Raw genomic sequence first — 24649 nt, 5'->3', positions numbered from 1 at the left:
TCAGAACCAAGTCTTCCACTGAGAAAGATCTAATTTTTCTTTCTTGTTATAGGCGTCTGCCACTTGGGCTTGATAGACTTCAAGTTTCTGTTGGACGGCCAGTCTTTTCTCGTCAAGCACTTCTAGCTCTACTAATCTAATCTTTACATTTTCATCTGGGTTCATCAATTGAATGGCTACCCTCAAGGACAGTAGTTGGACTTCCAAAGGTAAGATTGCCTCTGCACCATAAACCATATTGAATGGAGTGCATCGAGTCGATATACGAACAGTTGTCATATAAGCCCATAGTGTTTCAGGAAGACGTTCATGCCAATCTCTTTTATTTTCGGACATCATTTTCTTCATAATCTTACAGAGTACTTTGTTAAAAGCTTCTGCTTGACCATTCGACGATGAGTTATAACTTGTTGAGAATTAGTACGTGCTGGATATTGTACTTCCCACATAGCTTAACCAAAGCTTTACACTTGAAATAGGTGGTGTTGTCTTAAATTATCTTTGATAGGACCCTAAAACGGTAGATTATATGGTTCCTGATAAAATCTGCAACATCTTCTGCTTTGACTTCCTTAAGAGGAATTGCTTCTGCCCATTTGGAGAAATAATTTGTCCTCGCCAAAATATATTGATGCAATCGAGAAAATTTAGGCCTTATGATACCGACAACGTCTAGTCCCCAAGTTTCGAAAGGCCATGAAAACATCGTCGGATGGAGAGGTTGTGGAGGTTGATGTATGAAGTCTGCATGGAGTTGGCATGCCTTACAGGTGGTTGTGAACTTTATTGCATCTTGTACTACTGTCGGCCAATAGTACCCCAACCTTTTTAATTGGGCTGGGAGTTTTGGACCAGCTTGATGAGCATCACAAGTTCCAGCATGAATTTCAGAAAGAGCACGACCCACTTCACTTTTAGATAGGCACCTCAGGAGTACCCCGTCGACGGATCTCCTATATAAGGTGTCATTATGATAAACGTATCGGGTGGCTCTCCGTCTTACATCAACTTTTTTCTTTGAGTCAGTCGGTAATCTTCCCCGCTAAAGATATTCTACAATAGGCTGACGCCAATCTGCTTCTTCCTCATCCTCAGATATGGCTACCTTATTGGCTTCATTAACTTCTTTGATACGTTCCAATGTTGGGGATAGCAGTCGATGTTCCCCAACAGTGATCTATATATCTCTTTCATCAAGAAGTGTCAAAGACGCTGCCAATTTAGACAACGCATCAGCCTTATCATTTTCAGACCTTGGGATATGGCTAATGTAAATGTCTTGGAACTGTGACATCAGATACTTCGCTCTTTGGTGGTACGGAAGTAATGCATCACTTTTTACTTCATATTGGCCATTTAGCTGTTTAACAATAAGCTGTGAATTACGAAATATATATTGACATTCAATTTGCATTTCCATAGCAATTCCAAGGCCAATAATGAGCGCCTCATATTCTGCCACATTATTTGAACATATGGCTAGAATTGAGAACGAATTCGGGATCAGACCCCCTGATGGTGTGATGAACACTATACTTGCTCCCGCTCCTCTTTTCGTGGCTACCCCGTCAAAATAGAGTTTTCATGGAGAAGCCTCTGTTGTAAAGACTTCTTCATCAGGTAAATCTTCAGGTAGTTCCATATTATCTAGAACAGGATGTGCGGCTAAGAAATCTGCAAGTGTATGCCCTTTTATGGCTTTCTGAGGCACAAACTTGATCTCAAATTCCGACAACAGCAGAGACCATTTTGCTAGGCGTCCTGACGGTACTGGATTTGACATCCAATATTTGAGAGGATCTGCTTTTGAGATTAGGGTGACACTGTGAGAGAGAAGGTAGTGTCGTAGCTTCTGTACTGGAAACACTAAGGCCAAACATACCTTTTCGATGGGGGTATAATTATTTTATACCCCCACGAGTGTTCTGCTTAACTAGTAAAGAGCATTCTCCTTCCCCTCATCATTGTTTTGAGCGAGCAATGCCCCCAACGAGCGCTCCAACGCTACAATATACAGGATTAGGGGTCTCCCTTTAATTGGCACCATTAACATTGGAGGTCTCAACAAATACTCCTTAATGCTATTAAAACCAATTTGACATGCTTCATCCCAAATGAATGGTACATCCTTCTTCATGAGCCTTGAGAAGGGTTGGCGTCTCTCATAAAGGTTTGAAATGAACCTTCGTACATAGGCTAGCCATCCTTGTAGTCCTCGCAATTCCCTCAAGTTGCATGAGAGAGGCATTTCTTGGATTGCCTTGATCTTAGCGGGATCAATTTCAATTCCTCGATATCTGACAACGAAACCAAGGAACTTTCCAGATGTAACCCATATGCACATTTTAAGGGATTCATTTTGAGTTGATGCTTTCGGAGTTTGTCAAACACCCTTTTTAAATCGTTAAGATGATGTTCCCTCTTTTTAGTCTTGACAATGAGATCGTCAACGTAGCACTAGATAGTGTTATGAAGCATATCATTGAAGATGACCGTCATGGCTTCCTGGTAAGTTGCTCTTGCATTTTTCCAACCAAAAGGCAATACAATGTAGCAAAATACTCATTTAGGAGTGCAAAATGCTGTAAGCTCCTAGTCTTCAGATGTCATTTTAATTTGGTTGTAACTCGAAAAACCATCCATAAAGGACAATGCTCCGAACCCGATTATAGCATCCACCAAGAGTTTGGTAATAGGAAGTGGGAACTCATCTTTTGGGCATGCTTCATTGAGATCTCTGAAATCAATGTAGACTCGTATTTTACCATTCTTTTTCTTGACTGGGACAACACTGGAAAGCCACGAAAGGTACTGGACCTCTCGAATAAAGCCAACATCTTTTAACTTGTCGATTTCTGCTTCGATTTGGACTGCCAGCTTTGGGTGAAACAGGCATCGAGCTTGCTGCACATAGCGGAATTGATTTCATACATTCAACTTGTGAACTGCGACTTTTGGGTCTAAAACAGGCATGTCTTGATATCCCCATGCAAATACATCCCAATGTTTTTGCATGTAGGACACATTCATAAGCTTGTAGCTCCTCTTGAGTCAACAGCGTGCTAGGTTTTGGTTCGTCGGCTGTTCCAAGATTAATTTCTTGGAGCTCATCAATAGTGGCTTGACCTCCGTCCTCAATTTGAGATGGGGCTAGCTGGGCTATATCAATGAATTCCTCTGTTCTTTCACCGATGGCGATTCCTCGGTCCTCTGTAGGTTTCTCAACAATTGAAACACAATTTGCTTCGACGGAATAATCTGTTTCTTCCTGTCTCTCGACAGCGTTGACTAATATTCTGAATTTTATCTTCTTATTCAATCTCCATTTGTTTTTTTGAGATTTTGTTGAAGTCACCCCAAGTCGTTGAAAAACTGAAGTGTGTGATGGATTTGGGTTTTCAAGACGCTGAAAGACTGATTTGCGAGGCCTAGCTTCAACCTTTCCCAGCTACTGAAAGACCGAGGAACGAGGAACCACATCTGATTGAACCTCTCGAAACATGTTCTTCTCGTGGTTTGTAAGAGTACCTGGCTTGAGGCTTTCCGGTTCTTGTTCAGGGAAAGATGCTTTAAGTATGGCATTTTCATGTTGCACTGTGAGATTGGTCATTTCTTTCTTGGCTTTACGCCTTTTGATTCTTATCTTCAATGGAATCAGTGTTGACGTTGTAGTTGCATTCTTACAAGAAACCACTCTTTTATTGTAGTGTCCATTTTTCTAAACAGAAATGACTAAGCTGCCCCCTAGGATTGACTGATCAATTTTTCGTAAAGGCCTAGTGTAGCTTGTCATTAACGACATCATTATGTCTTCTACTGAAGATATTGCCTTATGACCGGATTCTCTTTCTGACTTCGGGTTGAGGTCGCTTGAGCTTTTGCTAGCCGAAGAACTGGTTTGGTGAAGTGTTTCTCCAATCTGAGCTAGCTCCGATGCTTTAGACACTTCTGAATCTGAAGTCTTTTGTTCGTTAACTTTGGCATCCTTTCTGTACTTGCTTGTAAGTTTAATCCGAACCTGTTTAGACTATTTTGAAGCTTCGACCTTCTGCTTTTCCAATTTTGTCTAAAACCCCATGCTTTTAGTGGTTTCATCATCTCGTGCTACAATGACAAAACCAGGTGACTTATACCATTTTGCATCGGAGTAGTTGACCTCTTCAAATTCGAACGGGTCAGTGTCAGCAACAACTTTCTTGACCTTTCCATCCAACACAAACTTGAAGCACTGATGTAGTGTGGAAGGCACGACTCCATATGTATGAAGCCACGGTCACCCAAGCAAGGTGTTGTTGGACGTCTTGGCATCGATTACATAGAAGAAAACCCTTGAGATTAACTCCCCAGTCTTACATTGTTGGTTAAACCCTTGGATTGTCATTGTTGAGGGAGATAATTGTCGAGGTTCCATCCCCAAGGAGCAGAGTTTCTTCAATGATATAATGCTTAAAACAGAACCACAATCGAGCATGATTCTCTTAACTGGTGTGTCTCCAATTTGGCCTAAGACATACAAGGGTCGGTTATGATCTTGAAAACCGAGCAATCGATCACTATCATCAAATGTGCTTTTGTATAAACAACAAGTGCAGACTTTTTGTGTCACAACTGTTGATTCTGCCATCTCTATGCTTTCCTTATAGGATTCTGGACTGGTTAGTGCCATAATGAGCGCTTCTTGAAGCTCGCTCGACATTCGTAGAGTGTCATATCAAAAGAGCTGGGATGCGTTTCAAATGGGCCAAAATATCATACTTGGCCTTATGCGACTTTTCAGTGTCCTTGACCAGGGTTTTTGTTTTGTCATTTTTAGGTTCGTTTGCCACTAAAGTAAACAACGGGACCTCATTCGAAATGCTTTCTTTTTCGGACGGGATAAGAACCTTCTTAGTGTTGGTTTTGTCCTCTTTAAAGGATAAGTTAAACACTTCTTTGTCTTTATTTTTGTCAGCAGATGGAATGCGTTGATCAAAGTGCAAGGTGATTTCACCAACTTCTTTCTCACCCTCATCATCAACGAAGGTCACACAACATTGCACAACTTCATTCTTTTCATCCTCATAATCACTTGAGAAGAATTCAGCCGGTAAGAACTCTGTAAGGGTGATTGCCACCCTTGGTGGTTGTTCGTACTCCTCCTCTTGAGGGGCCTGAAAGTCGAACTGGGTTGGAAAAAACCCGGCTGGAACCCGTTTGTAGACTCAAGAGATCTGCAGGTCGAACCGTCAGCACACACGCAAGTCAAGTTTGACCCAACACTACAGTGACCAGCGCCTATAAGAACAAACGGCCCAAATCGCTTCTCCAATAATGAATGTGAGTGGCCCAAATTAAAGCCCAAGCGAAAGATCCAGTGTGACGCGCACATAATGGCTCAATGTAAGCTCGCCTGCGTCAAAAGTGCAGTGCCCACGTGGCACTAGCTGTCGCCATGTCAGCTACTCTCGCCCACTCACAGCGTGACACACGTCTGTGTGTCAACCCGGTTAGCAACAAATCTTTTCTTGTTGTTTTTCCTTTTTTTTTTTTTTTTCAAACTTCGTTAAATCACCAAAAATAGCTCGAGACTTCAAATAATTCCCTGAAAAATCCTACAGACTCGTAGTAATTAATCCTAGTTTTCTGTAAACTCAAATCAATAAATTGATCTTCATAAAAATTACGAAAATTCCAACACCAATGAATTTGATTGTCAAAAATATAATCCAACTTGATAATCACCAAAATTACACTCAAGGGTTCTAGAGCTTAACTCTAAACCTCAATTGATACAAGTTAGTTACTCAAAACAAAGGAAATTTCATTCCTTTCAAGAAAATCTTAAGTTTCAAAAGAAATTCAAAAACATGTGTCAAAACACGATTGGATTGCAAAAATCCTGAGTGTTACAATGTATATTTGAGGAAGATTTAATCATATATATATGCTTCACAATGCTTGGTAGAAATGGATCAAAAAGGTAATAGTGTAATACTAGAACTTTGATGTGCAATATTCAATGCAAACGGCATACCAATTCTAATTCTTAATCTAGTGGCAATGAGGCCCATCATTTGGTATGTAATCCAAACTCTAACAAAGTCTAATTAAAATGAAACCTCTGTAACAGGTCATCAACATCTACCTATTGTAATTTCATATATATATAAATGCACACACATGTGTGTATCTTCATATGATCTCCTACTAGTGTTGAGTTCAGTTTTGAAATATGGTATTGAATACTTATTTAATTTATTATTTAATATTATAATATAAATAAATTTGAGGTATTATTTACTTATTAATTAGTAACTCATATTTTTAACAATATTTGCATTCAGTGCGCATTATATTCACTTATATCACATGAAATCTATTATATAATTTTGTTTCTTCAATATTTTTTTTTATCAATGTAGTAGATAATATGTTAAATAAGCATGTGGTTAATTTTCATTCAAAATTTTCGACTTTTGATAGCAATTTTCGTCGTTTTTATCTAATTTATCGAAATGAAAATTTTAAATGAAATTTATGCGAAAAATTTCCGTTAAAATTTCCATCAAAAATTTCCTTGAAATCGAAATTTTAATCCTTCATTATAGGGTAAATTGGGTAATGTATTATAAAACATAGGGTTAATTTCATTTATATACCTCAACTATACATCACTTATCAACTGGGTACCTCTAGTTCAAAAACTTTCATTCAGGTACCTCAACTTCAATATTTCGTCAACTTAGTACTTCTGTTAGTCTGACCGTTAGGAAGACCGTTAAATGCTTACGTGGCGTTGACGTGGCACACACGGACCCACCACTAAACGTTGACTTGACTTTAAAAAAAGGCCACATATACAAAAATTAATAAAAAAATCAAAAAAACCATTAAAATTATATAAAATTGAAAAAAAAAAAAAAGCCAACCCCCACCTAGCACCCTCCCTCCCCTTCCTCCCCCACCCTTCCCCCACCCAGGCCACCTCTCCACCTTCCCTGCCCCTCCCCCTAGGCCACCCCCTCCACCTCCCTCGCCTTTCCCCCCAAACCCAACCCCCCTGGCCCGTCGCACCCCCCTCCCACCTAACCCCAACCTCTCTTCCACCCTTTCCCAAACTCTCCCAAACAGAAACCAAAAACTCATTGCCAAGATTGAAACCAACCTCCCAAACAAAAACCAACCTCTCAAAACAGATGCGGCCCGGGTATGCGCTGGGCTGGGCAGGAAGGGGCTGCGTATGGGTTGGGTTGGTTTTCGGTGGTGATGTGAAGTTGGGGCTGGGATAAGGTAGAGAGAAAGGAGAGGCACGAACTGCTAGTGGTAGAGAGAAAGGAAAGGGACAAGGAGAGAGAGTGAGGCAAAGAGAGATTGAGTAAGGCAGAGAGAGAAAGTGAGGGCCTGGGGGTGTGGGCTAGGGGTTCGGAAGGACGCAGGGGGGAGGGTGGCGGTCGGTGAGAGATGCAGCAGTTGGGTGGCTGTGCAGGGGAGGCGGAGGTGTTGCTGGGTTAGGTGGGAGGGGGTGCGACGGGCCAGGGGGGTTGGGTTTGGGGGGGAGGGGCGAGGGAGGTGGAGGGGGTGGCTTGGGTTTGGGGGGGGGGGGGGGAAGGGCGGGGGAGGTGGGGGTGGCCTGGGTTTGGGAGGGAGGGGCGGGAGGGTGCTAGGTGGGGGTTGGCTTTTTTTTTTTTTTTCAATTTTATATAATTTTAATAGTTTTTTTGATTTTTTTTATTAATTTTTGTATATGTTGCTTTTTTTTAAAAGACAAGTTAACATTTAGTGGTGGGTTCGTGTGTACCGCGTCTGTGCCACGTAGGCATTTAACGGTCTTCCTAACGGTCAGACTAACGGAGGTAGTAAGTTGACGAAATATTGAAGTTGAGATACCCGAATGAAAGTTTTTGAATGTGTGGTACCCAGTTGATAAGTAATGTATAGTTGAGTTATATAAATGAAATTAACCCTAAAACATATATTAGTATTCTTTAATTAAATTTTGTACACCCTAAAAATTCCGAAAAATCTAAAAAGTAAAAACAGAACTAAAACACAAAAATCAGTAAATCACCCAACGCTCGAGCTCGACACCCTCACCCCTCAGTTCTCACTGTCTCTCTCTCTCTCTCGCCGCCCTCTCGCCACCCTATTTAGGGATTTAGGGTTTCGATTTCTAATTCTCTGTTAGGGTCTTGAATTTATACTCTTATTTTGATTGACTTGTCTTCCTCCCACATCTTTCTAGACTTGTCAATCTCCATAGCTTTTGCCATAAAGAAAAGAAGAATATGCTGACAGCAAACCTACCAAAATGCCCCTTTTTTCCCAATCACTCTGTTCCCACCTTCTCGTCTTTCCACGTCACATGTAGTGTGTCTCAGGTGCAATCACCAGAAGTAGTGAATGGGAGAGTCTCTGAGAGGAGTGAGATTCGTCTTGGCTTGCCCAGCAAAGGTCGTATGGCTGCTGACACTCTTGATCTCCTCAAGGACTGTCAATTGTCTGTCAAGCATGTCAATCCTCGACAGTATGTTGCACAAATCCCTCAGGTTTTTGTTTACCCGCACTCTCTCTCATTAATTTTTTTTTTATAAATATTTTAGCAATCTTTAAATTCATTTTCCATGAGTTGTTGCAGCTTTCCAACTTGGAAGTATGGTTTCAACGTCCTAAAGACATCGTGCGGAAATTATTGTCTGGAGACTTAGACCTTGGCATTGCGGGTTTTGATACAGTCAGTGAATATGGACAGGTATCCATCAATTTGGTATCTGTTCATTCATTTTTATTAGTTTTAGGGTGTGAAATTTTATATGCGCTTGGGTGCTATTCAGTCAGTGAAATATATACACTTAGGATTTCCAATTTGTTGATACGAAGTTGGTCTTTATTTAAAACAAATTAGAAAAAAAAAAAAAATTTCTTGTTATGTATCCTTTGTTTTCATTTATATGGAATATCTGTAGAACTTCCCATAACTTGCAATGAAAGCCATATAGACACCAATATTAATGAGTCATCCTACATGTCAACTACTGTGTGCAAAACATTGTCATTTGCGATTTTAGTCATCTTTCAATCCTGACCTATTTAAACCCAGTTTCTTGATACTTACCTCAGACCAATACTTGATTTGGACATATTACCTATGGGGAAATTATATGGATGAATTTTCAGTTGTAATAATTTACAATTTGATGATAGTGCCTTGTTATTAATTTTATTTAAAAAAGGTTTTTACCTGATAGCATCTCATGAAATTAGATTATTGCTGTGTTTTTCTATTCCTTTGTGTATGTTCTAAAATTACCTACAGTCATGTTGTCCATCTCTTGAAGAAGTCTTTGCTTTTTCCCTTTGTTTGTTATCCAAAATGATTATGAAGAACGACATTGATATTTAAAGCTTATAATTTGAATTACTTGCCAAAAAATAGATAGAAGGAAAGCTAATCTTCTTTAATACTGTTTCCGGAAAGCCTCCAACTACATTAGGCTTTCCCCTGTCTTGATCAGTTCCTGGAACTCCTTCCTTCACTATGTTGTGTGAGAAAAATTACTTGCAGTGATTTTGTCCATCTATTGATGAACTTTTGCTATGTTTTATGTTTGTTATCCAAAATGACTATGAAGAACTGCATTAATATTTAAAGCTTATCACTTGTATTACTTGCCAAAAAAAGGGGAAATCTAATCATCTAAAATGCTCTTTTAGGGGAATGAAGATCTTATCATTGTTCACAATGCTCTTGAATATGGGGACTGCCATTTATCCCTTGCAGTAAGTTATTGATTTAATTTTACAAATAGCCAAATTCAGTTATCTCAGTCGTTTTACCTTTAATAGCCTTCAAATATCCTTTGTTCTTTCAGATTCCAAAATATGGGATTTTTGAGAATATAAATTCACTGAAGGAGCTAGCACAAATGCCTCAGTGGACTGAAGAGAAACCTCTCCGTGTTGCTACTGGCTTCACCTATGTATGCAATGCATCTAAGATTATCTCATTGTATTATGCTTCACTTTCTATTTTTGAGAACAACTTTATTTTGTTAATATTTTTGAAATAAGGATTCTCTTTGGATTTAATTCTCTATTTTCTTTCATTACAGCTGGGTCCCAAATTTATGAAAGAAAATGGACTGAACCATGTGAATTTTTCAACTGCCGATGGAGCACTCGAGGCAGCTCCTGCGGTAAGAATGTGCTTTGTCAAAGTAAAATTTGCTGGTTTGTTTGAACTTATGAGGAGCATTGTTCACTGCCCTACAATGTGGTTGTATTGCTCCAAATATAATATAAATCCTGATGCATATTTTCTCAGCATATATATCATCAGTCATTTTAGTGGTGACTGTCATGATTAATATTATCTTATTTTCAGTTCATTATTTTCTTGATTCCTTTCGAAGAAAACCATAGGCTATCAATTCTAGTATTTTTTTTTTTTAAAAAAAAAAAAACTATTTTGCTTTCACATAAGTTTATGCATCAGTGCTCTAATCAATAATTTATTGGACATTATACTAGTCCAGAAGTGTGCTGGGTTCTAGCTGCTGTAGTTATGATTATGATATTGTTTGAGGAGGTACCGAATCCATGCTTAAGTGTTAGATGACCATACTTTCAAATGACTCTAGTTAGCTAGTTGATTCATGGGGATGGTCTTCAACCTTTTGTACGATGTAGTTTGATGTGGTGTTGGTTGCCTTGGCATTTGAAGCTAGGGGTTCTATTAATACTTACAATAGAAGTGAAAGATAATTGAAATCATTTCTCTTTTAATTTAGATGGGGATAGCTGATGCAATTTTGGACCTTGTGAGTAGTGGGACAACACTGAAAGAAAACAACTTGAAAGAGATTGAGGGGGGAATTGTATTGCGAAGCCAGGTAAGCTTTCTTGGTTTATGGCTGATCTTACTGAGCATGTGATCTGGTAGCTTTTGGGATGCTGCTAGAAGGAGCTGGTTCTACATCCTGCTCTTTTCCAATACTTGTCTTACAATTGGAATTAGATTTTCTGTAGGCAGTTCTTGTTGCAAGCAAGAGATCATTGATCCAAAGGAAAAGTGCACTTGACACGACACATGAGATTCTTGAAAGACTTGAGGCACATCTAAGGGCAGAGGGTCAGTTCACGGTGCGCATTTCATGTTTCTAAAAATCTATATTTTTGTATCTTCAGGGTTTTTTCTTGTTTTCTATTTTGGTTCACACATTCATGGCAGGTAACCGCAAATATGAGAGGAAGTAGTGCAGAGGAAGTGGCTGAGCGAATCTTGAGCCAGTCATCATTATCTGGTTTACAGGTGAGGTTTGAAATGAAGCATCACTCACTCTAACCATGAATCATAATTTCAAGTTGCAGCATGACAATAATAATTGGTTTTATTTTTTTTATATAATGTCCTTTTTCACTCTGATGAATTTCTAAATATATACACGGTGGCACATGCAGGGACCCACTGTAAGTCCAGTTTTTTGCAAACATGATGGCAAAATAACAGTTGATTACTATGCCATAGTCATATGTGTACCCAAAAAGGCACTCTACAAGTCTGTAAAACAACTGAGAGCGGTGAGCCATGATAACTTATTAGTAGTTTTCAATGTTATGTAAACTGATTTGTCTTCCCTTCTCAAATGCCATGGGTGCTTGCTGTTGACCAGCACCTGCACATTCATACAGCCAAATTCTTCCGGCTTCTATATCTATCTGCTTAAGGCATAAAAGAACAAATATAAATCAGAGGCTGGCAATTTGAATTGTCAAGCAGAGGTTTAGTTTCTTCATTATTTTTAAAATATTGTAGGAAATAGGAAAATATTTTGAACTTCCTTTTCTATTTCTATGGGTTTCTGTGCAGGCTAAACTTGTTTGGTTGTTTAATTGTCAGACATGCCAGCTACATATATAAGCACACAACTCTGCCCTTTAATTTGTTTCACTATAACAATTGAGAGTTGTGTAGGAGGTTTTCTAGTTTTCAGCTAGTTATCACTTTAACATTCTGGAATAGTGGTTCTAAATTAGAACTGATGCTCCTCTTTGGGACTATGCGAGATTGTATTTTGAATCTTGGTTTTTGAGTTTCTTTGCCTACCTTTTTATCTGCATAGTTGACATCGTGCTGCCTAAGTCTTATTTTATTATTATTATTTTTAAAATCTAATTCTGTGTTTTGGATGCTGGGGTCTAATATCCTTGCTAAAATTGTGTGCAGATTGGAGGCAGCGGGGTTCTAGTTTCCCCTTTGACCTACATTTTTGATGAAGAAACTCCAAGATGGCATGAACTTCTCTCAAGACTCGGCCTCTAGTTCTCTGTGGTCAATACCTTGCACAGTTGTTGCATTTTTGTAGCTATGTCAGTGCTTAAGACTTTGTTGAGCCCATCTTCGATACATGCAAATGGTTAGTGGAAAAATTGCACCTCATGAGGATTTAAACAATGAAAGTTTTTGTACTCTATTATGCTTGAATTGACAACTTCGCATGTAATCATATTGCGGCGTAAGAAGATTTTTATTGTATGCCATTTTTGTTTCTCTAATTTACCTATTTTGGATAAGAGTAGTACTAGAGCCACCAACTGATTGATGTGACTATTTTATTTGTGTATTATTGGTCCATTATAAACCTTATTTATTTACTGTGTCACATCAGTTGATCAAAAGTTACATTAATAAATAATAATTGATGGTTCTATTATAATTGTCTGATTAAATAGTTGAACACCGTTTACACAAGTTTTGCCGTAGCATTTGGTTAGATTGCATTTGGCTTGGTTTTATGATTGTGCCATCAAATAGGAATATAGGAGGAGTCCAATGTTGGCAAAGTCTTTGATAGCAACCAAGTTCAATTAATTATTCACGATCTTTGAAAATTCATGCGTGGATGTAATCCGATGTTTGTTACCTTCTATTTCTGAAAGTGAGTTTGATAATCATGGAATGAGCGATTGTCTTGTTTTATATTCTTCACTTATCTATGATGCATATTTTTGGTACTGGTTATTTCCATTTGTGAGCATAATTCCTCTACCTTTGGCAGTACTTTAACATATTTCTCTGATGTTTGACAAAGATGAATGATTGGCTTTGGAAGGTTATAGCACTTATGTCTTTGAGTTTGCAGAGTCATTTGTGTTTCAGTTGGTAATTTCATTCTATTCCTTGGCCACATGTGCTGTGGATGAAATGCAATTGTCTCACATTATCCATTGTGATCGATTATCCAATATTGCACCTGTAGCACGCATAATATTTTTGGAGGTTACTGAAGCGGGACTAAATGAAAAAAGTCTTGGGGAGGTGGAGTTGCGAGACTTGATGTGAAATTGCACATAAGGCTTGAAATTGCACGTAAATTGGACGATTTGATTCAAGGTGTAATTTAATACGAATTGTGATTTGATCCGAAATGAAGATTATTAGAAACTGTAGGTCAAATACAATTTTCTCACATTAGATAAGCGACTGTATAAGATAAGATAAAAAGAGTGTGTTCCAAACAGAAAGATATCAAGGGGCTACAGTTGTGTAATATTGTGGAGGAACTTGACCTCCTTGATGACACCTAAGATTAGCATATTTTTTAGGGGTAGGAAAAATTATTAAGTATAATTGATATATCATCATGTGGTGTAATCAATCTAACGTGTAAGGGTATTGTTGAATGACATTTATATTTATAGGGTATAATATTAATAACATCAACTCATATTATAATACATAGATTGATTATATTACATGATAGTGTATTGATTATATAGTATAATTTCTTGGTAAGTAGATATGTGCATCAAGGTGCTTATTTCTGAGAACAAGATTATGCGTGGTGGGGTTCATGAAAAGGTGACTTCCATGAGAACCTTGCCTCAGCGAACCCAAGTGATATGTAGTGAAAAGTTATAATCCCTGTCCTAGATTTTTCTCATGTTATAAAATTGAATCTTGTGAGAGTATCTTATTTAATATGACATTTAAGTGAAAATTTTAGTAGCAAATTATAAAAAAGTCAATAAAAATTTTCAATATTACAAATAGATCAATACAAAATTTTCTATCCCATATTAGTTAACGATATATTTTGAGAAATTACATTTTAGTCAATGACTCAGCCCATTTTAGTCACTAAGCCTAATTCACTTGATGATATCATGTATTTTGATGCATTGAAAAATATCAATTTGCCCATCATTCAATTTTTATGGATGGGTATTCTTGAAAACTTGGGAATTTCTTGCCGATTATCGGAAATTTCGACAATTTCCCCCCCTCTTTCAAAATTTTCTATCCAAAAAAATCTATTTTTTTAGTGTCAAATTTGCCAACAAAAGAACAATTTCACACAATAGTAATCCTATATTCTCTTTTATTTTATTTATTTTTTAATAATAATATTATTATTAATTAGTTAATCTATAAAATAATGATAGATTCTTATATTTATTATCCTTTTTACTATTGTCAAGCATTGTGAGTAAATTTTTAATTTTTTTCCTTCAACTTTAAATAATGTTATTATTGTTCATCTCCTTGGTTTAATGTTATCATTATTCATCATGCATGCATATCTTTACTCTTGCTTCACATATGTTTACCTCATCATATATATACATATATATAAAGAAAATTAATTATTGTATGTATATATATTTAATATATGCTTAATCTATAAATATATATACTTAATATATATAGACATCTTAAATGATTTGGTGCTTATATATATATATATATATATATATATATATATATATATATAGACACACACACACACACACACTTATAAGCATATCATTTTAACAGGACCGCCTCCGGAATCCTCCCTGAAATCCGGAGTGGTTCTGTAGGATTCAAAGTCAAGAAAAATCCTACCGAACATTTGACAAAATCTCCCCTGAAATTGGACTAACCCAACTTTTTAAAACCTGCAAAAAAACACTTCTATATCTTTCAGTCACTTCTACCACAAAGCATATAAGGGTCTCTGCCTCATCCAAAGATAAATACAACAAATTTTCATAGGTTATCGGAACCATTCTAAATTTTTTTATACAAATAAAAATAAAGGGGAACTCTAGCCTACAAGGTCCTCAAACGTTTTCAAAATGTCTTGACGTTCCTCTTGGCTTGACTGCTCCTACCTGGGAGAAAATTTAAAACAAAACAGACAAGACGTGAGAGAAAAATCTCAGTAAGTGGACATAAAAGGTTTTAATAGCGTGAAGTTTTTTGTAAACTCTAAACTTGATTTTTTTTTTTCTTTTTAAATCCCCCAGTTTTAAAACAAATTTTAAAACATTTCTGAAAACATCATGAAGCCTTCAAATGCATGAATTTTAAATAAACTCAAGTAAACAAAAGACTTCAAAGCTTCCCACAAAATAAGTTAGATAGTAATATCATTTAAATTCTCAAATAAAAACACTAATAGTCAAATTATTAAATCTCACAACTTAAAACTTAATCAAAGTAAGATCTCAAGGGCCGTATAAAGTCACATCGTACTAGTACCCGGAAAACTACTGGTCATACGTGCACGCAGAGCTTATGATATTGGTCATACATGCACGCAAAGCTTATGATGCTGGTCATACACCGCTGAGTTATCTCGAGGCTAGTGCAGAGCAATATGTTATGCTGGTCATACACCGCTGAGTTATCTCGAGGCGAGTGCAGAGCAATTTACTATGCTGGTCATACACTGCAGACAAGGCAAGTGCAGAGTGAATATGTAGCAATTTATACCGGTTAAGAGAGGGTACTACTAGGACACTTTAAATCCTCATCATTTTAATATCCAACAAAACATGCCCAAAACATGATTTTTTGACCGTTCTAGATTACCTCATTTCAAATACGTCTCAAGGATAAAAATACCTTATGAATCCATATATCCATTGTTAAATGAAAACCAATCCGCAAAACACATTGATTTGGGCCTTTCCTTGAAAATTTCATTTGAAAACAATTTGACACAAATAAATATATATATATATACATATAAAAACACCATTTTCCATTTATGTTGAGGATCACATACTCAAAGTCAAGCCCATAACAAGAAATGTATTTCAATTATTGCAAATTTTGCAAAATTATGTTCATAAAACGATATCTAATTCACCATCACTATTTTTTTTTTTTTTTTTAAACAAAACTCAAAATAACCAAAATACATAAATAAAATCATAATTTAAGAAAATCCTTCCAAGATAAAAGTCCAATTCAACTTCTATTATATCTCAATCAACTCAATAACCAAAATGAGTAAAACATGAATTTAAAAAAATGTTCGTAAAATAAAGTCCACTCACAGCGAGAATTGTAGCTTCGATCCTTAATCAGATTGTCTTGAGCCACCATAGTCTCACCTATAAAATAAACAAATAAAAATATATGATTAGTCTCTACTCAAGGACGTCAAAATGTGTGTGCTAGACCTAACGTCTCACCCGACTTTCGTTCAATCACAACGATTTTCACATACCCAAATTAAATCCATAGACGCCTCCTCATTCAGCCCGAAAGCTTTGCGGCTTAACCCAACGTCACCGTCACTTCTAAAACTAAACCTAATTTAAAAGGAACCAGCACAAGTCTTGTTTTTGTCGGAAAGCTCGTCTTATAGAAATTTTCGACATCGGTAAAGTCTCACATTTTCCCCAAAACAATTTCAGCTTCTCCAACCACACTCGACGCAACCAAGATCAAAACCCACCCAACAATCGCCTTAAAAATGAATTTACAAACACGAAATGATAAAGGGTTTTCGAACTGATAGTCGGTGGCGCACAAAGTGGCTGCCCATCACCAATTTTTAGCCAAAAAATTGCAAAATTCCTCAAACCCACTCAACCTTTCAATCTAAAACCACATTTGAGGTTCCTAGGGATGAAATTTGTTAAACAAAACAACAAGAATAGCCCTCTAACCAGAAAATTAAAGAAAACCCAAAATGGCCCTACACTCCCAAATTCAAACTTCCACTTAAACTCAAAATTAAACAACAATAACTTAAGAGAATTAAAGCACACTAAGAAAGGAAGAAAACCCACCTAATTTCGAAGTGAATGGTGCCGGAGTTTGGCCGAAATCTGGCGAGACAGAGGGGGGTTTCTGGCGTCGTTACTGTGCGCGTGGGATTGGCTTCCTCTAGCCTTGTTCTTGCGCGTGTGGGGCCTGGGCTGCAAGGAGGAGGCTCCTAGGGGCTCATCAATGGCCTGGGCTTGTCGGGTGGTGGCCTGAATTGGCCGGGCTAGTGCGTACAGGGGGTGGGTTGCGGGCTGGTGTGTTGTGCCTCTCGTCAATGTGGTGGCTGGCTGGCGAAGGGGACTGGTCTGGGGGTTGGCGTCGGCGAGAACAGCTCGCCGGTGGTCTTGGGTCGTCGGGAAAGTGGCCGGAGGGGCTGAGTTTGGGTGGAGCTGGGTGTGTGCAGGGGAGTGTTGTCGGAGAGAAGTGAGAATAAGAGAGAGAGAGAGAGAGAGAGAGAGAGAAATTTGTAGAAATTTCTTGAGAGAGGAAAGAGAATGAGAGATTTTAGAAATTTAAAATGGGTTTTTAAAACCCCTAAGTGCAATTTTATACAATTGCCCCACGATTTTACACAATTGCCCCGTAATTCCTAAACTGTAATTCAGATCAACGCGTGCTACGTGTCTATGAAATCGTGGGCTTGAGACCTTTGTAACGGGCCCAGAGTCAAAATCAAAAGCTCATTAGTTTTAAAAGTCAATTTTTGGGTCAAGCCCAATTTAAAACAAAAATTAAAAATTAAACCAAAGCCTTTTTATTTTCAAAATAAATCCCCAAAATGATCCAAATAAATTCTCAAATTTCTAGTAAAATTTAGGTAGGGTCGTTACACATTTAATGATAATTCCTCGCAGTACACGTACTCCACAAATAAGGATGATGAAGATAATGAACATTTTGAATCTCATAAGAGCTCTGTGGTACTAAGTTACTAATGTAATTCACCATGTAATGTATACAGTGTAAAAAGTTGTAGTATAAATAAAATTGAGATGTGCCCAATCAAATTTCAGAAATTAGTAAACAAATTCTAAGTAACAGTGTCCAGCAGCACACATTATATTCATTTCATATTAAATCCACTATATGATTAAGTTTCTTCAAATTTGTTTTCAAAGTAGTAGACAATTGATTAAATATACATCTCTTAAAGTTTCATTCAAAATTTCCTTATTTTCTTACAATTTTCACCGTTTTTGTCTAATTTTTACCGATATCAATATTTCCTCGAACTTTCCATCCAAATTTCCGTGTTTTTGGACCACCGAAATTTCTGCTGATACCGAAATTAAACTCCTTGTGTTCATTGTAAGTTTGTAACGCAGTAATCGCATCATTCCATCTTAAAGTTACAATTTCTCTTCTTGAGATTTATGACAGTGAACATAATAATATCAGTTTTTTCTAGAAAACATTGAAGAAAGCTGAGTTTTTAATCTGAGTGTGTTTCACTGTAACTACAGTTCGTTCCATTGTTCCATTGTTTCATCAGATATTGTGTTTCATCTAAGTTTTTTGAGTTTCATATCTAAGAGCATGTACATTGCTAGGCCAAAAGCAAGGCTAAAGGCAAGATTTAGCCTAAAATGTGAAAAAATCTCTACATTGCTGGGCCAAAGGCAATAATTCTTGTCTTGGCAAGATTTTGAGCTAATTTTGGCCCAAAACCTTGCTTTTGCATGCACTAAAGCCAAGAATCGGTGGAGTCCGCATGAGAAAAGGTGGGTATAGTAGATTCCATGTGTCGCGCAACGATTGGAGAGCAAGGGAGTGGCGGAACTCGTCCGTTCTCCACATGGGGGATAGCGGCTGGCCCACCTTCACATGTTTTTATTTTCACCTTCATATTTTTTTATTAATAATTGGCTCAGCCAATTAAACGATGACATGTGACCTAATCAATTAATAAATTAAATAGATTGCCTTTAGCCTTTGTCTTTAGCAATGTACAAATTTGTAAATTTAGTTAAAAGCAAAAGCTAAAGCAAAATTTTGCATTTAGCCTTGCATCTTGCCTTTAGCAATATACATGCTCTAAGTTGAGTTTTTTAGCTTTCTGGATCGACATCAACTTGATATATAAGGGTTGACATTATGGTCAACAAGTTGGTCAACATCGACCCCAGCCCTATTTGTATTAGGGGCGTGCATGGTTCGAAAAACCAAACCACAAAGCAATAACCGTAACCAAACCAACATTTTCAAAATGGCCAATTTGAGAACCAAAACCAAACCAAACCAAGCCTAGCTTAATTCGAGTGGTTTGGTTAACCGTAAAATTGGTTCGGTATGATTTGGTTATCTGAAAACCAGATAACAACTAGGCCAAATATTAAGCCCAACTTTGTGAGTTTTTTGGATAATGGCCCATTTTGCAAGCCTAATTTAGCTAGCTAAAGACTCATTTTGCACACTTCATATGTCTATATAAAGGCCCATTTTGATAATCTAAGCATTTTTTAGAAATCCAAACATAATTTCTAATCAGTTACACAACATAAGAAACAAAATAAATAGCCATACAAGTGACAAGTTCTTATCCTTCTCTAGTCCTATTAAAATACAATACAATACCACAAGAATGAAAGACTAAATTAAACCCTAAAAATACATGGAGTAAACGAAATAGAACAGCCCCAACACACTTCTCCTTGTTGTAAGTCTGCAACCAAGCAGTCCATGCATTAAAAAACAGCCCCTGCATTAAACAACACACTTCAAATATCCAACATTCTACTATTAAACAGAAAATCATGGTATTTACCTTCAAGCATCACCTAACTTGTGCTCATGGATTCGGAAGATGATAAGTGTAGAGCCCCCACTTCTACATTAGACATAAGAATGAAAAAATAAGTAACAAACACATTGAGCAAATTAAATTTAACAAAATGATAAACAAGTCTAGTTTTGGCTTCTTATCATTCTCAATTGTCTCCAAAGCAGAATAAAACTTCAACTCCTCATTTGTAGGTTCCTTGTAGAATGAGAAATCTTCTACCTTCAACCAATCATTGGTACAAACCAATGCCTCCACCATCTTAGGAGTTAAAGCACTCCTAAATGGATCTACAATTCTACCACCCGTGCTAAAAGCGGATTCGGAAGGAACTGTTGAAACCGGTGATGCAAAGACATCTCTAGCCATTTTGGAGAGGATTGGAAACCTAGGAGCATTTTCTTTCCACCATTCTAACAAAATAAACCCTTTGTTTTTGGGGTTCAATGCGGCTTCACACAAATACTTGTCAACTTCATTTCTTATCTCCACCACATCCTTATCTTGTCTTTGTTTCAAGAACTCATCAAGTTTAGTGGCTTCAATGCACATCCCCATTATCATCCCTCACACAGTCACACTCTCCAAAGTGTCCTCTACAAAGTTTTGGGCAGCAAGAGGATATACCTTTCTATACTCCTCATACATGCGCAATAGAAGACCATGGATCTCATTAGTCATCTCTTTAGCCTTAGAAGCTTCGATGCCTAAATCCCCAAAGCTAAATTGGACATAATCCAATTTATAGTTAGGATCTAGAACAATGGCAATGATCAACAACTTATTGATATTTTCCACATTCCCCCAATGCTTGTCAAACTTTTCTTCATATTGGAGCCAATCCTAGCCATGTATGTGTCCCCGCTCTTCACCAAATCTCCAAACAACCTATTAATAGCACACATTTGGTGTAAAGGGCAAGTGGAAGTGACTTTCTTTGAGGCACTAAATTTCAAAGTGGACTCGACTCATAGAAAATGTACAACAACTTTACAAAAACTTTGGCATTTTCCCAATCCGTGAAGGTTGGAGGCCCAACCCTTTTATTCCCACCTTCATTCTCCCTAAACCAACTCTTATATAGTTGATCTTCGTCATCCATTCTCTCAAGGCTCTTTGAAACTTGAGAGCACTTTCCAACATCAAGTAGGTGTAATTCCACCTTGTGGACACATCCAAAGGTACAAGATCTTTTCCATTAAGTTTTTCTTCCAATGCACAAGCTCTAAAGGCATCCAACCTAGATGGTGAAGATCTAATGTACTTCACGGAGTTACAAATGCTCACAATTGATTCATGCAACTCCTTTATCCCATCACCCACTATCAAGTTTAAAATATGGAAAGCACACCTCATATGCACATACTCCCCATCAAGCACAAGTGTTTTCCAATTCTTCATCTTCCTCTTCAAGTACGCCAAAGCCACATCATTGGAAGTGGCATTGTCAACCGTAATGGTGAACACCCTATCTATGCCCCAACCATTCAAACAACTCACTTCAAGCTTCTCAATGGTATCACCCTTATGGTTTGGAATTACACAAAAGTTTATAATTCTTTTGTGCAAGTTCCATGCATCATCAATAAAGTGGGCGGTGAGAACCATATAGTTGACATTTTGAATTGAGGTCCAAGTGTCAATTGTAAGGGAAACCCTTTGATGGTGTTGAGATATTATACTCTTGAGCATCCCCTTCTCCTCCGCAAAGAGGTTCCACACATCTCTAGCAATTGTGAAACGAGATGGTGGAACAAACTTAGGTTGGGTCTCTCGCATGAAGGCAATAAATCCCTTACCTTCCACATGGCTAAAAGGAAGGTCATCTTGGATAATCATTCTCACACAAGATATCCAACTTCTTTCCTTACTAAAAGCATGAGGCACTAAATGTCCACCTTTGTCTTGACCCTCAAAAGTAAGGGTTTTTTGTTTCTTGTCATTTCTTATTGGAGATTCCACACATTGAACCTTTAGGTGCTGCCATAAGTTTGAAGTCTCGTTCTTCTTGGTGTCACAAGAATATGCTTTTGACAATAATTGAATAATTGCATACACACTTAGGAAGAAGGGCACTACCCTCTTCATGTTTGACCTTTGTGAAGTGTATCCAAACATCACTACCCTTAGAACCACTACTATTCTTTCTTTTTTGATTAGTAGATGGAAGTGGGGGTTTGCTTGTGTGGGGGACATTGGGGGGTGTTTGAAGAAGCTGATGGAGCAAAGGATTGTGTGGGGGGAGTGTTTAAGGACGGAAATTGTAAATCACTCGACATTAGTGAGTACCTAATTTCATAAAATGGGCAGCAAGCATTGATATCAAAATAAGCATTTACATTCAAATAGAGCCAGCAAGACACAATTTCAGCCCTAATTTCAGGAAGACACAATTTCAGAGACCTTCATTTCAGCAAGACACAATTTCAGATACCCAGATTCATACCTGCAGCTCGGTGAGAGAGAGAAATGCAGCTGGGTGAGAGAGAACGGCGATGGGAGACCCTAAGAGAGTCGGGATGATGGGAGATCGAGAGAGGCGATGATGGTTAGAGCTTGTTGGCTGAGATCGAAAAACAGACTATCGTCTCTGTGAGATGACGAGTGAGTTTGTGTCTCTGTGAGATTGGGCGGTGAGAGAGAGAAAGACAATGAGACTGAGATTGGGCGATGAGAGAAAGAAAGACAATGAGACTGATAGTGGGCGGCAATGGTGAGAGCTTGATGGTTGAGATAGAAAAACAGACAGACTATCGTCTATGTGAGATGACGAGTGAGTCTGTGTCTCTGTGAGATAGGACGGCGAGAGAGAGACAGTGAGACTGAAAGTGGGCGGCAACTTTCTGTTTTAGGTTCGGGTGAGTGAATGATTTTGTGTTTTAGATTTTTGTTTTTAGTTTTAGGTTATTAAGTAGTTAAATTAAAAACCTTATCCAGTTATTAAATTTATAACTCAAAGTTAAACTGTCAGTTATTGAGTTATAAATTGATTACATATTTATTTACATATTTTATTAACTTAATAACATATATAACCTTATTTATACACTTACACTAAAATAAATAATTTATAAAAAACATATAGATTTCATATTACAAAAACCCTAAACCCTAATACCCTATACCATACCCTAAACCCTAAACCCTATACCCCATATCCTATACCTTATACCCTATCTCATACACTCATGCATCCTATACTAATATACTCTATACCAATTACCTATACTATTATTATTATACTCTATACCCTAAACCATATAATTTGACTATAATTGTTTTAGTATATATTATTGTTTTAGTACATATACATATACCAATCAACTATACTATTATACTCTATACCTTAAACCATATATAATTTGACTATAATTGTTTTAGTATATATATACCCTAGTAGAATAGTACATACATATATATGTATGTATATATAGTGTATACATACATATAATTATACAATGATGTGGTATGCATCAACTTAAACATGATGAGGTATGACTTTTGTGACCCACTTCGTATTGTAATTCGATGATCGAAGTCATCTATTTTTTAAGTCTATATACAATGATCATCCTTGCAAAAAAATTAGATAAATCGGAAATTGTTTAGCCATTTAATTATAGGGTCATCATTTCAAGTGTTAATAAAATCCATATATTCGTCTATTTATTCTATCACAATTATATGTCTTAATGGTTTCCTATTTACCTAATTTTTTGCAAGGATGATCCTTGTATAAAGACTTAGAAAATAGACGGCTTCGATCACCAAATTATAATGCGGAGTACGTCTCACAAGTCATACCTCATTATGTTTAAGATGAGGCATACCTCAACGGAAGGGGCCTCTATAAACATATACTATAAAGTTATAAACTATAATAAACATATAAACACATAAATATATATATATATAATATAATAGGGAATTTGGTTTACTATATAATTAATACTTAATAGGTATTAAAATTTTAAAATCATATAGTATAAACTATATACTAAATAAACTATAAACTATATAAACTATAAATTATAAACTATAATAAACATACACAAAATTACAAACATATAAACTATAATAGGAAATTTGGTTTACTCTATAATTAATAGGTATTAAAATCATATAGTATAAATTATAAACTATATAGTATATACTAAATAAACTATAAAATATATAAACTATAATAAACATACGCAAAATTTTAAAAAATATATAAACTATAATAGGGAATTTGGTTTACTCTATAATTAATTTGTATGAAAATCATATATAAAACAATTAATATATAAAAATTAATATATATTATAAGTACTTGTTCAGTTCAGTTAAAACAAAAAATTTCCATATTGAGTATCAAAACCAAACCACAAAGTTCGGATTGGTTTGGTTTGATATCCAAAAAAAAAAAATCTGAGTGGTTTGGTTCAATTCGAAACTCGGTTTTTCAGTATTTTTGTGCACCCCTAATTTGTATATTGAACATGACGATCATGAAGAACTACATCATGAACATGAAGAACAAATTACGGCTGCAACAACCATCTAAGAGTACTTTAGTTCAAAAATTGGCCAAAGAGTCATAAAAATATGTTTGAAAAAAAAAAATTATAAAAACAATTTTCTTTAAAATGTAGGTTATTGAGTTCAATTTCCCTAAATTAATTGGGTTTAAATAGCAAGACAGCCATTATAAAGTCTCTGAACAGGAAGATGCAGACTTTAACAAAAATGTGAAGAATGTGGGTAACCGGATGTGAGTGAAAATTGTATATTTATACAACAGTAATGGAAGTCTTTGTACACATTTTTATTTATTTCTCAAAAAGTCTTTATAGACATTGAAATGC

General features: G+C 36.7%; 2 protein-coding genes and 1 long non-coding RNA gene across 3 annotated transcripts; 1 reads left to right on the top strand and 2 right to left on the bottom strand.

Annotated features, from left to right (window-relative positions):
• LOC147292964 (uncharacterized) lies at positions 1 to 348 on the bottom strand. Its single transcript, XM_086230980.1, has one exon. The coding sequence runs from the start codon at positions 346 to 348 to the stop codon at positions 1 to 3; it is 348 nt and encodes a 115-aa protein (XP_086087106.1).
• A 7698-nt stretch (positions 349 to 8046) lies between these two features.
• LOC147292963 (ATP phosphoribosyltransferase 1, chloroplastic-like) lies at positions 8047 to 12531 on the top strand. Its single transcript, XM_086232011.1, has 10 exons — positions 8047 to 8525; positions 8615 to 8728; positions 9691 to 9756; positions 9849 to 9956; positions 10089 to 10172; positions 10767 to 10868; positions 11005 to 11118; positions 11207 to 11287; positions 11437 to 11556; positions 12203 to 12531. The coding sequence occupies exons 1-10, from the start codon at positions 8265 to 8267 to the stop codon at positions 12296 to 12298; spliced, it is 1146 nt and encodes a 381-aa protein (XP_086088137.1). The 5' UTR covers positions 8047 to 8264; the 3' UTR covers positions 12299 to 12531.
• A 2453-nt stretch (positions 12532 to 14984) lies between these two features.
• LOC147292962 (uncharacterized) lies at positions 14985 to 17439 on the bottom strand. The gene is made up of 3 exons (XR_015120895.1): positions 17047 to 17439; positions 16306 to 16362; positions 14985 to 15132 (listed from the first exon to the last, which is right to left on the bottom strand). It is a non-coding gene; the product is annotated as an uncharacterized LOC147292962 (long non-coding RNA).
• Positions 17440 to 24649: the final 7210 nt, after the last annotated feature.

The sequence above is a fragment of the Dryas octopetala genome, chromosome 2, assembly GCF_963921425.1.
Source record: "Dryas octopetala chromosome 2, drDryOcto1.1, whole genome shotgun sequence".
NCBI classification, from domain to species: Eukaryota; Viridiplantae; Streptophyta; class Magnoliopsida; order Rosales; family Rosaceae; genus Dryas; species Dryas octopetala.
This window is presented reverse-complemented; position numbering and strand designations above follow the sequence as displayed.

Excerpts from the sequence above, each read along its gene's own strand:
- LOC147292964 (XM_086230980.1), bottom strand. The coding sequence starts at position 348 with ATGAAGAAAATGATGTCCGAAAATAAAAGAGATTGGCATGAACGTCTT.
- LOC147292963 (XM_086232011.1), top strand. The coding sequence starts at position 8,265 with ATGCTGACAGCAAACCTACCAAAATGCCCCTTTTTTCCCAATCACTCT. Across the intron at positions 8,729-9,690 it reads CAGTCAGTGAATATGGACAG|GGGAATGAAGATCTTATCAT; the intron begins GTATCCATCAAT and ends ATGCTCTTTTAG. Across the intron at positions 11,557-12,202 it reads CTGTAAAACAACTGAGAGCG|ATTGGAGGCAGCGGGGTTCT; the intron begins GTGAGCCATGAT and ends AATTGTGTGCAG.